Source organism: Dromaius novaehollandiae, chromosome 2 (genome assembly GCF_036370855.1).
Source record: "Dromaius novaehollandiae isolate bDroNov1 chromosome 2, bDroNov1.hap1, whole genome shotgun sequence".
Taxonomy (NCBI): Eukaryota; Metazoa; Chordata; class Aves; order Casuariiformes; family Dromaiidae; genus Dromaius; species Dromaius novaehollandiae.
Genome location: NC_088099.1, coordinates 152,646,147 through 152,659,208, shown reverse-complemented (window position 1 = coordinate 152,659,208; position 13,062 = coordinate 152,646,147). Strand labels below are relative to the sequence as shown.

Sequence of the window (13,062 nt, the reverse complement as noted above, 5' to 3'; positions counted from 1 at the left end):
ATAAGGTGATTTTTGAATTTTAAAGGTAGTCATAAATGACTTCTTCCAAAGGCTTAATCTGTGTAATGTCCTATAGATGTAGTGTTTACACTAAAATATACTACTCTATAATCACTTCTACTGCAAATTGCAATTTTGTTATATATGTGCATTATGTGAAAATGTGTATTATCATTAGTAGCATTTTTAATCAAACTGAAAAAAACCTAAAATGTTGTAGTGGGAGACTCTTAAGTGCAGCTTTGTTGATAGGAAGCAAGGCTATATTCCAGGAGGATAGCTCATAATACTTTTTTATTTTTCTTGCCTATTTGGCGAATCATACTGAACTCTAAGATTTTGCAAATCAGAATATTTTTCCCATAATCTTTCTGTAGGAGAAAATGCTTTAATGATGATATTACTAACTGAGCTGTTGTTTCTTCTGCTAATCTTCAACAACCATAAATTTACTTCCAAAGATGCCTATTTGTTACTTTATAATCAGCAGGTTCCTGTACACTTGTGATAGCTTTTGTGATCGCTCTAGGATTTAATGAGGAAAATGGTACTGTACTCATTTTCTCTCTGTGTATCTTAATTTTCCCAAGTCTTGGAGGAAATAGGCTGCTTTCACAATTTTATTTATTTCAGAAAAAAATTGTTTGAAAAAAATGAATCTGCTGAGTACTCCAAACAATCCTCTTCACTCTCCCATTTATCACATCGGTAATGTTTTAATCATTTCCCTCTGCCCCTCTACACATGCACTTTTAAATGTTTTTCAGCTAGTTCTGTGTTGGCTGATACCCCGTGGCGTATCTGCTGGCATGCTGTCCTCTTACGTGCCAGTAAAAAGACATATTATCTGTATAATATAATCTTAAAACATTGTAGGGTCATACCTTTACAAGAGTTCACGCTGCATTTAGCAGCAGATGAGTAGAACAATTAAGAAGTACAGTCATGTACAGTCATGGGGGAAGAAAAAAAGAAACATATTTTCGGATGAGGATTACTAGTACATATTAGTCTTTGATAGAAGTTAAAGTAAAAAATAAATGCCAAAATGGAGTGCTTTTGTCATATTGTGAGACTGTGAAGGCACAGTAAAATTAATGTGGACCGTTGACACAATTTATGTTGCATACCCTAATTTTAAAGGCATTATTAGATTACTGTCTTCTGTTTTACTTCAAATAAACAAACAAAAAATGTATGTTTTTTCAAAAAAAATGCTGGTAGATCCTCATTTCCCCCAAGGCACTGTGAACTGATGTCGTAGTTTGAGACACTACTGTCTTTTGTTCCTGCCCGCCGCCCAGTTTCCTGTCTGTTCTGAAGAGGAGTGTTAACAGTAAAGCACTGCTATATTTATTCTGACAGACATATTTCAAAGATACGTACTTCTAAGTAAAGACTCTTTGAATTTGATGTAGGCTGAATTTGTACTTTGCTTAACATCCTGGCAGTGAGTTACTACCAGCGAGCTGATGGAAAACTTCATCATCTTATTACAAGCATTCTTCTACTGTGATTATGATGAATTCACTGAAAATCTCAGTTTCTGAATTATATCATGGTGATTGGTTTCCCTACTTTTTAGTACATATTTGTTATACCTATTCTAAAAACTTGTTTTGTTTCTTATAGTAAATCCTAATGCTTGTTGAAGTAGCTGTTATCTGGAATTATTAATCTATTAAGAAGGAGTAGGAACATTATTGTGGTACTGTTTTATATTCATTTTATTAAAGTATCAGTCTTAATTAGATTTCTATATCTAATAATTAGTCTTACAAGTCTTTTTGCATTTAAATATCCCGGTCAAGGTCATGTTGAGAAAATTAAGGGTCACTGTTGGAATTCAGATCTGAGGCACCTTATCCTCTGCTGTAATTGTTATCCTTTTTTTGATGTTCAGCATCAGTCTCATATAAGCTTATAAACTGATTTAATCTTCTGATCTTCAGTTAGAGTACTTGATGTATAAAAGTAATTAATAGTATCCCACACACAAACGGGAATCTAAGATTGCCTGGGCCTAGAATTAGACAGTGATTAAATTAAAAATAAATAAATAATATTTAACATAGGAGACAAAGTCATTACTCTTACAGATCTGCTATTTTTATTTAACTTGATTAAGGTTTTAACTTTTAAAGTTTTATGAAAAAGTAACAAAGATTGCAACTTAACTAATGCAACTGCTGTTTGTGTTCTGCTAAGCATAAATGTTCACAATGAGGGACTTAGTGTGAGCTTGTCAAGGAATGAGTCCTTGTTGGTCGCTGAATCTAACTTCTTATGAGTCACTGAAACAGCTATGCAATGCAAGGGAGCTGAAACAATCAACAGAGTGGTAGAGCTAGCAGTAAGAGAATTGAATTTGAAGGTGAGTATCATTAGCCCCTTTCATGACTCCAAACATCACTGAAATAGTGCTCTTTCTTAAAACCTGGGTATTGGAAATGTGATCATCTGGCAGGAGCCTACTAAACAGTACTTTTTATTCCTTTCTGCTTTGAAGAAAGTTTGTTACCATTCTCTAAACAAGTCTAAAAGCTACTTGTGTTTCAAACCAACAAAAATAAGTATAATTTCTGCTTCTTGTTAGAACTAAGTATAGACACAAAAACATTTGGTTTCAACTTCTGAAATGAACTGATGCTAGCATCACATTTCCAGAGAGTATAGCAGTGGTGGAAAGCAAGGCATGAAGGAAGGATCAAAGTAATAAAGGAAAGATTTCCTGTAAATGTAAATGGATATGGAAAGAGTTTATACATGGTTTATTTAATTTTAAACTGTCATTCAAATAACATTTTTTTTAACTTAAATCTATTTACAAAAGCAAATGAAATATAAGCTTACAGATGTAATCTCTCAAATGTAGCATCACATAGCACAAACAGTATTTTTTTTCCAACTCCTGTCAATAAATAAGAGGTTTTTTGAATAAAGAATTGGTTCCTTTAGGTCTTCCTAACAGAGAAGCCTGAGAGAGAACAAGATGAACCCACTCATTGTGGCAGCTTAACTCAGTCTTATATTTATTTAATTTGGACTAAAAGCATGGAAACTCTTGTTATTTAGGATAAAATAATAATTAGAGAAAAGCCTTGGCTCAGCTACATCAATAGAGTAGCCCCAGAAGAGAATAAATATGAATAGATATAAGTACATTTATCATCTAGCATACATTCTCTGAGAAAGCTATGTTACTTGAAGTAATCACTTGTTGGAAACCAGTTTATAGAATGCATTTATTTTCCCAAATAAAATGTGAAGTGATGTAGGCACTTAGAGCACTATCTTAATCTTGTGACCTACCAGGAGAGCCTAACAGATCGTTGTATCTCCTGGGCAATGAAAAACTATATAGTTCTGTAAGTTTGACATTCCTAGTCTCATCACCATTGCAGGCAGGTGGAGTGAGTTTGTGCCTGAATTTGAATGCTTTATATTGTTTCTTCAAGCCAGCTTTAACTTGTATTAGAACTATATCTTTGGGGGAATGTCTGAATCTGGTTTTTCTTTCTTTAATTATGAGTTGTATTTTCTTCTTCCTAGCAGCCTTTGGACAAAAATAAAGCAAGCAATACCAAGTGTTGATGTTTTTTGTATTTTGTTGATTTTGCTTTTCCTTTAGTCAAACAGAATAATAAAATCTTTATGTATCTAGAATACAGTACAAAGTTTCTTTTGTTTTTTTTCTCTTCAGTCTTCAGCTCTTTCTCCATTCCTTGTTGAAACTGAATATTCTTTTTGTTTTTTGCCATATTTTATTGTATTCAGAGCATTGATAGTTGAAATCTTTGAGCAATGTGGTATGTGTTGCTGACAATACTATCCTAGAAAACTTCTTTGAGTTAAAATAGAAACAATTAATTATTTCTCATTGCTGAACTGCCAAGTAGCATCAGTAAGACCTTTAGAAAGAATTTTTCAAATTACAGTTTAGGGATATTTATTGCTGCTATTATTGCATGTCATAAGTTAATTTTATCTTAAGACTTTTGTCCCTTCTGTATTTAGAACTATTGATGAAAAAGGTTTGTGATAGTTGTAATGGACAAGGAGAAAATCATTTTGGACTGAATGTCTATTGCCTGTGTATCATATTTCCTGTAGTTGTGTATCATATTTCCTGTAGTCATAGATAATTAATGCATTCCTAAGTTCCTTCTCTTGAGCACAGTATTTTCTTGGAGTTTTCCTTGTGGTGCAGTAGCAAGGAAGGAACATGAATTTAAGCAGTCAAGCAATGTCTCAGGCTCAGTTACCACAAAAGTGTGCCAATGTGAAACAAGGAAAATGTTGAGACTGTTGCTGGAGGACGTGTATAATTTAGTGATAGCCTACACAGATAAGGCTAAGGTACTCAGTGCCTTCTTTGACTCAGTCTTCACCAACAAGGTCTCCCAGGCCTCTGTGCTTAGTGGAAGAGTTCTAGGCTGAGAACTACCAGCAGTGAAAGAGCATTGAGTCTGGGATTACTTGACTGGGAAAATTACCTGGGATATGGTGGGCTGCATTCAAGGGGGCTGAGAAAACTGCTGATGCAAGGCCACTTTCTGTCATGCTTGACAGATGCTTGACAGATTTTGGAGATCAGAGGAAATCCCCAACAACTGGAGAAAGTTTGCACCCATCTTCAACAAAGGCCAGAAGCCTTTGGAACTGCATGCTAGTCAGCCTTACTTCAGTTCCTGGGGTAATCATGGAGTGAGTCCTCTTGGAAGCCATTTCTAGGTACATTAAAAGGAAGGCAACACTGGGAACAGTCAGCATGAATTTAGGAAGGGTAAATCACACCTGACCAAGCTGTCTGGTCTCTATGATAAATGACTTGGTCAGTGGACAAGGGGAGAACAGTAAACATTGCCTACTCCAGACTTCACAAGACTTTTGACTCTGTCCACCCATCCAAGGCATAATGCCTTAACCTGGGTACAAGAAGACTGTGGGAGACAACCAGATGGGTAAGAAGAAAGCCAGGTTGGATTAGAAGGTGTAGAGGTTAATGGTTAATGGATCATTCCGTACCTGAAGGCCAGCAACAAGAACAGTACCATTAGAATCTACTCTGGCACTTGTCTCATTTAACATCTTTATCGATGACTAGAAAGAGACTGTGGAGTGCACTCCCATCAAGTTCGCAGCCAGTCTGGGAGGTGATACATTCAATGACAAAACTGCTATCTAGAGAGATCTAGACAGGCCAGAGGAATGGGCCAGCAGAAGCCCTGTGCAATTCAACAAGGGGAAATGCAAAGTCCTGCACCTTAGAATGAAGAACCCCTGGTAATAATAAAGTCTGGGGAATGGCTCTGCAGAAAAGGCCTCCAGCATCCTGGTGGACAGCAAGAACATAAGCCAGCAGTGTACCCTGGCAGCAAAGAGGGCCAAGAGCATCCTTGGTTGTATTAACAGAAGCCCAGCCAGTAGATTGATGGAAATCATTATACCCCTTTACTTGGCACTCATTAGGCCACATCTGGAATAGTGCATCCAGTTTTGAGCACCCTAATACAAGAAAGAAATCAATATATTGGAGTGAGTTGAGCAGAGAGCCACCAAGGTAGTCACAGGACTGTAGCATTTGCCCAGTGAGGAGAGGCAGAGGGAGCCAGGCTTGTTTAACCTGGAGAAGAGGAGGCTTTGGTGGGGCCTAATAGTACCTACCAGTCTTCCAGTACCTAGCCTGCCAGTACCTACAAGGAAGTTATCTGGAAGATGGAGCTGGTCACTTTACAGTGGTCCATGTTAGGATGGAGGATGGGAGACAATGAGCAGAAGTTAAAACAAGAGAGGTTCAGACTGGATATAAAAAGAAACTTCTTCCCTGTGTGGACAGTCAAGCAGTGGAACAGGTTGCCCAGAGAAGCTGTGCAGGCTCCATCCTGGGAGGTTTCAATACCCAACTGGAGCCTTGAGCAAACTGGTCTGACCTCAGACTCGACCCTGCCTTGAGCAGCAGGTTGGACCTAAAGTCTTCTTGAGGTCCCTTGCAACCTCAATTATCCTATGATTCTGTAAAATGCGTATGATTGAGAAATGCAATTTAGAAGATCCCTCCATGCTTGTAACTTCCAGTGAAAATTCAGGATAATGCATAGTTTTATAAAATAAAGCTACAACAATTGTAGATATAGATAATCACTCCGCTATTTTGTAATTAGGTCTATTTTATGTAAAATGTTACTGGAATATAGACAATTTCTGCATGTGCGTTCTGTACACGTGTGTGTGTGTACATGTATGTAGATATGTGTATATATATGTGTGGTCTTCTTTTTGACTTTGGAGAATTCTTTTTGTATAACTACTGCTTTTCTCTTTTCTTTTTCCTAGTTCACCAGTTTAGGCTGTATTTGAATATGGACTGTGTTTTACACAGTGGGATACTGATCTTTGTTGTTATTTTAAACGCTCACGTACTACAAGTGATATTTTGCTTCATACAAAGCAGTTCCTTCAATAGGAATATTTTTACTCTGATCTTTTTAATTTTGAGTAACATAATAATGCAAAGAACTCTGATCTTTCCAAGGTCCTTACACAAAACTCACAGAGAATCCTTAAGAAGTTATAGAACCAGACTCAGTGGTGTGTTTCAGCAGTTGTTATTATGCAGATGATCTTTTGTTTATAATATGTACTTGTGCTCCAGATGTGAGCATATATCCACATAGAATATGTTTCATTCTTCTAGAAATAAATTCTTCTTCTTCTTCTTCTTCTTTTTTTTTTTAATAGAAATTGAAAAGGAAAGCTGTGGGGATCCTGGAACACCATTATATGGTATCAGAGAAGGGGATGGATTTTCCAACCGGGATGTTTTAAGGTTTGAGTGTCAGTTCGGATTTGAACTAATTGGAGAGAAATCTATCGTTTGCCAAGAAAACAACCAGTGGTCTGCAAACATACCAATTTGTATTTGTATGTACTGATTTTTTTTTTAATACATAATATCATGTACATAATACATAATATCAAAAACTACATTTTACCTCACATGTAATGACGTGTGTGATTAATTGCAAAGTTAGTACAATGTAATTCATTTTGCTGCCAGGGTGAATTTACTTTTGTTTGGTGGTGGGTTTGCTAAAAGCTTATACCCAATAGAAACTCTAAAACTGCAGAGATATTTCTTTTTGTTTACTAGCAAGTATCAAAATAGCTGTCATTATGTGACTCCGTATAACATTTCATTGGGGACATATTTTGTAGGAAGCTGTAGATTTTATATGTATGAAACAGTTTTTATAGCTACTATTATAAGTTAATTTATTTCTTCAGGTTAGTAGTTGTTGAATTGCCATCAAGGGCATTTAAATTATTTACAGTTTTTTTTCCTATGCATTATGTATGAATATATTTTAGAACTTAAATGTTCATAGACAGGTGTATTTACATAGGCATGTATAGTTGTCTATCAGTTATACCATATAGTGTAAGTAAAAGCACTGTTGTGATATACATTTATGGGAACATACTACTTAAACTTTACACTAAAATATTATAGAATATACATATTAAGATCGCAATCAGTTTCATTCATCCTTGCAGCTCAATTTAATATTGCTTAGCCGAAATGGTTGAATATAAAATATCATCCTGATAATAGGAAAACAACTCTTTTGTCTCTCTGAGGCTAGTTAACTTCTTGTGTTTCTGTGTGAACAAATGATAACTATCAGCCTTCTGACTCTTTAATGTACTTAGTGAGAGATGTGTTCATCTAAACAGTTCATAGAAGAGAAAGTAAGTGGTGCCAAGTGATTAAGGACAGTTCAACAAGGGTAACTTGTAAGGACTGCTGTGGGTTTCCAGTGAAGCAGGGATGTTCTTAATTACCTGGGGGACTGTGCTTGGGAGGATGTAGTTTTATTACAGGAAAGGGAATAAGTAGATACCAAAAACTTGAACTTTCTTTTTGATTTCACACTTGATTATACAGAATACTGAATTACTCAACTGAGATAATAAAACAGTTTAAGGATCTCTTACAAACACTTAGTAATAAAATTTCACTCTTAAAAGTATGTTTTATTCTATTATCTAATTTCTTTCTCTCTTTTTTGGCAGTTCCTTGCCTTTCTAATTTCACCGCACCAATGGGAACAGTTCTTTCACCTGATTATCCAGAAGGATACGGAAATAATTTAAACTGTATCTGGACAATAATTTCAGACCCAGGGAGCCGAATCCATCTCTCCTTTAATGACTTTGACTTGGAATCTCAGTTTGACTTCCTTGCAGTTAAAGATGGTGATTCTCCAGACTCTCCCATAATAGGGACATTTACTGGTGCTGAAGTTCCTTCCCATCTCACCAGTAATGGACATATTTTGCGTCTGGAATTTCAAGCTGACCATTCAATGTCAGGACGTGGATTTAACATTACTTATAACAGTAAGTAATAGTATTTTATATATATATTTGTGTGTATGTTTTGTTTTCAACATGTAGTTTAAGAGGTATGTATGAAAAGGACGTTATAATAATACAAGACAGCTTTGAAAAAAACTACATAGCTATGAACACCTAATTGAGGTGTTTAGATTGCTTTTCAAATGAAGTGTTGCAGCTGAATATATGTGTGTATATGTCAGTCAGGGTATGTGATGGGAGTGTTTAGAGGACTTACAAATTAGGTTGGTTTTAAATTGTTAAAACTAAACTTTACTAAATTTGTTAACAGCACACTTTGAGCTAATGGTTATATCTTACATAATATTAATCATCATCATCAAGTATACAAAACTTAGTCTTTAATATGCATATGCTAACTTGCCATATACCAGCTGATGCCATATGGAGAGCACTGGTGACTGCGGTCCTTGGTGGCTCTTAGTCACCAAGATCAACGTCATTGTCTTTGGAGGAGAGAAGCCTCTTCTTTCTTCTCTGATTTTCCTTACTTGTTCTTGATGCTTTTAAGCTATTCTCCTCCTCCCCATTGCCAAAGGGAGGTCTCTCCTTCTCCTGGTGTTACTTACCTTGTCCTCTTTTGTCTTGCCAGTCATCCTCGTGTATTCAGGAGGATGTTCTGCCTATCCGCAGTCCCTTGTGCTTATCCTGTCTGTTGGCAACTTTTGCTACTTGGATGCCTTCTACATGCAGCTACACCTGTCGCTGCCCTTTTGGTGGTCACCTTGTTCACAGGCTTGTGTAAAAGGCTGATATGTTTTGTCTGGCTGTGCCATCCCAGTGTTAGAAAATACTTACATACTGCTGCTAGTTGCACCATTTTGGTATGCTTATATTTAGGTTCAAGGCAAACTAATACTAAATATAGCCTGATATAATACACAGTTAACTTACATGTGTAACAGCCACAGAGAAAGAAGTTTCTAGATTGTGATTCAGAGCAGCTACGATAAATAGTAGTTGGGCTTCTGCCTTGAGAGATCTGAATTGTACCTATTTGTTCCTGCCCATTGGAAGGGACCCTAATATCTCCTGTCACCTTTAGTGTGTTGCCCATTACGCAGAGACAGAGTTTCCCGTTAAAACGGAGTTCTGTGTATTTCACTCCTTTCCATCAGAGGGAGGTGGAAAGGATGAATATAATGAAATACGTATATATCTTCATATTGACTGCATAGTAACACATTCACAGACAGCACAATAATTGAAGGCAAAATTAAATATCTTCTCTAGCAGTAAATGCCATTAGCACTTATTCACCTTATTTTTTGCTGATAAAAGTCCTTATGTTTCTTCTGAAGGACATATGAAGAATTCCCTGAGTATTATTAGTACCAAATTATTTGGCACTTATCCCACACCAAAGTCCAGGCAGGATGTATACTCTGCTAGGACAAACCCAGTGGTCTAATACATAAGCCCACAACATGATGAACACTGTAAAAGGTACAGACTGAGGCTTTCTTGGAAGCATTTGTAAAATTAAATTCTGCCACCCCAATGACAAAGTGGTAAGGACTGGGTTTAGCCAAGTTGTTCCTTTTGTGGAATTGGAAGGAGGTCGGAAGGAAAGGAAATTCCTGAAGTATTATGCTTGCTGTTGTTATGTGTAGTTGCAGGGATAAAGGAGTTGCAATTGGTGGGATCATCATATTTTTCAGCCAGAGCTGCCGCACATCACACTTCCCCCCCCCCCCCCCCCCGCCCTTTTCTGACAGTAGCAGGATAGTTTTCCATGGCCAAAGGGTAGGCAAAAGCCTGATAACGAGTACCTGCCTCCTATTCATGTCTTTCTCCATAACACCTCCTAGTGTGACAATTCCCGAGGCTTGCTTGCAATGTAAATGAATCTTCAGCTGCATGATTTGAAGAAGAGATGTAAACCCAGATCTCCCCTTCCCAGGAGAATATGTTACATGGTTAGCTATATGGTAAAATAATCTTTACTGTCAAAGTGGTTCCACTGTTTATAAAATCAAAAAACTCCAGTAAGCCAAAGAGGGAATGAGATGAAGCGAGTCTGGTAATTTTGAGAACCAGACTCCACAGTTTTCTTCAAGGAATGTTTAATAATTAACATTATTTTCCTGTTACTGCAGTGACTAAGTGTCCCCTTTGCTTTCCTACTTTGCTAGTATCATACTTCCCCTCCTGTTTTGTTTGTTTTGGGTTATGAATCTTTCAGAGAAGGATTTTCTTAAGACTCACCTTGAACATTGTTGTCTGGTTAGGAAAGAGATAAACTGACACTAGATTACTGCGTAAACATTCATTTTGTGATATTGTCTAATATTTCTGCTCCCAGCCCTCTATCTTAACTGTTTTATCCACAAATTATTTCTCACAAATGTGGAATGTAAGCATGAAGAAGATGTGCTACCTTCTTATTTGTTTCTATAGCTACCAATCATCATGGCAAGTTAAACTACGAGAGCAATTACTAGGTGTCACACTACTGTAAATAAATATCAGGATGTCTGGGTTTATTCAATACTATAGAAATATAAAAATAGTTTAACTAAAATAAGATATTGAATCCATATTTCTTAATGTAAGTTGTAACTTTTGTTCCTTATATACCATGTTATTTTCTTGTTTCATGCCATTTTAACGTCTGTAAGGGTTCTGCTTTCTACTTTAAGGTTTCACTGTATTGCGCTCAGTAGTGTCAAGCCTAAATCTACTAATGAGGAAAATTTTAGAGGAGAGGCTACGGCAGTCCTCTCAAGGAGAAAAAAATAGGCATGTCCTTAAATGTATATTCTCCAAATTGCCCCTTTTTGCAGAATTAGAACTAAACATAGGTTTGGTTAGAATATAAACACAGAAATATATCTTTGAAATTATATCTTTAAAAGGGCTTTATAGAAAACATGAAAGATGCAGATGATTAGCATAGAATAATAATTTTACCTTTTATTTTGAAATACAATGTTTCATCAAGCAATATTAAGATTGCTCATTTAATATTTCAGCACCATATAAATATAGCAATCAGAATAAACTGTATTTGGGTTGGTCCTTTTAAAAAATTGCATACTTTTGGGGAGTGGTAGTCTAATTACAATATCTTCCAATTAGTAATCACTTAAATGATGTACTGATATTACCAGATATTCACTGGTACAATTTTAATTTCTATAAGGAAATGTCAATATCATACTAATTTTTGACAGTTGTGTAATGAAACCAATTTATTGAGAAAGGTTTTATTTTAAATAAGTACTTTCTATATTTGAATAAAGTATGTTTTTTTGTTGTTGTTGTTTTTATGGTTATGTTTAAGGTAGAATGGAAGTGTGTATGTTTGTTAAACTCTTCAGTTAATATCTACTTACAAAAGAGAGAATAACTCCAGAAAAAGTGTCTAATCTTTCTTCATCAAAGGCAGCTGCAATTTGATAAATTATAGAAATATTCTTTCCATAACAGTTTAAGGCCAGGCGAGAGGGTAGAAAAGGAATTAATATCACTTTCACTCTGTCTTGGCATTTGTAAACCCAAAGTTAATTTAAAAGATCCATTTTCTACTAATACTTCTACTGTGCCTATGCCCAATCCTTTTCAAAGCTATCACTCTCTTTTTCTTTCCTGGCTTCAAGAGCAGAGGCAATGTATCATAGAAAAGGTATATGATCAGTCTTTTGTAAAAAGAATGTAGGCCACTAATATCAATAACTTCATTAATGTGTTTTTCAGGTATAGGGTAGAGAAGACTGAAACTGAATTGCTAGAATATAATCTGATTTTAAATAGTGTTTCTCACAGACTATTTTTATGCTATATTTGCTTTTATTCCTGCAATATGTGGTCTCAGACAATTATGCATGTTCCAGTAAAACTAAACATAAACTCAACTCCCATTAAAAGTAAACTTAAATTAGATTTAAAATGTCTCATCTTCCAGTGACTACAAGTGTCAGACTTCAGGTTTTCAGGTCTTATGCAGACTTTGATAAAATAAATTAAAAAGATTTCTAATGAGTTAAACTTTGGGACAAGCCCACAGAAATGTGTTGCGTGAAAATGGATGTCACTAAGAATGCTCCAATAACCGTGGATTAACAACTCAAAAGGCTGTGATTTTCAGCTAGATCAGATCTCTGTATCAATTTACTTTATAGCTGGCTGTTCACTACTGCTGATATAAAAGTGGGGAATGAGGCTGGAAGGTGCTTTCCTGGGCACAGTGAAAGACAGGAACATAGCTACTTGAAATTAGGTTGGTTCAAGTTGCCATAGAACTGTATACTTGCATCTGGCTCCTTGCTTTCCATTTATATCCCAAATTCAGGAACCAATTGTGACATTTCTGTGTGAAGGTATTTCTAAATTCAACTCCCTTAATCTTCCCTCTGAGAAGTTAAATGTATTTAGTTCCTCAATTTAAGGCATGAGCTCTGAGTCTTTTATCACATTTGTGACTCTTTTCTGAATGCTTCCCACTTTATCTGCATCTTTTTTGAATTGTGGAGATCAGAACTAGGCACAGTATCCAAAAATGGCCACATAGATGCAATGAAGTTATATAGTCTCTCTGCTTCAATCTGAGATGATTAGGGGACTGGAGTATCTCTCACATGAGGAAAGGCTGAGAGAGCTGGGCCTGTCCAGCCTGGAGAAGAGAAGACTGAGGGGGGA

At 36.1% G+C, this 13,062-nt stretch overlaps 1 protein-coding gene across 1 annotated transcript in view; it reads left to right on the top strand.

Annotated features, from left to right (window-relative positions):
• Positions 1-13,062, top strand: part of CSMD3 (CUB and Sushi multiple domains 3) — a 693,764-nt gene that overhangs the window by 387,735 nt on the left and 292,967 nt on the right. The window contains exons 14-15 of the mRNA XM_026101199.2: positions 6,742-6,924; positions 8,077-8,403. Of these exons, the coding sequence (XP_025956984.2) occupies positions 6,742-6,924; positions 8,077-8,403 (510 nt within the window). The remainder of the gene's footprint in view (positions 1-6,741; positions 6,925-8,076; positions 8,404-13,062) is intronic.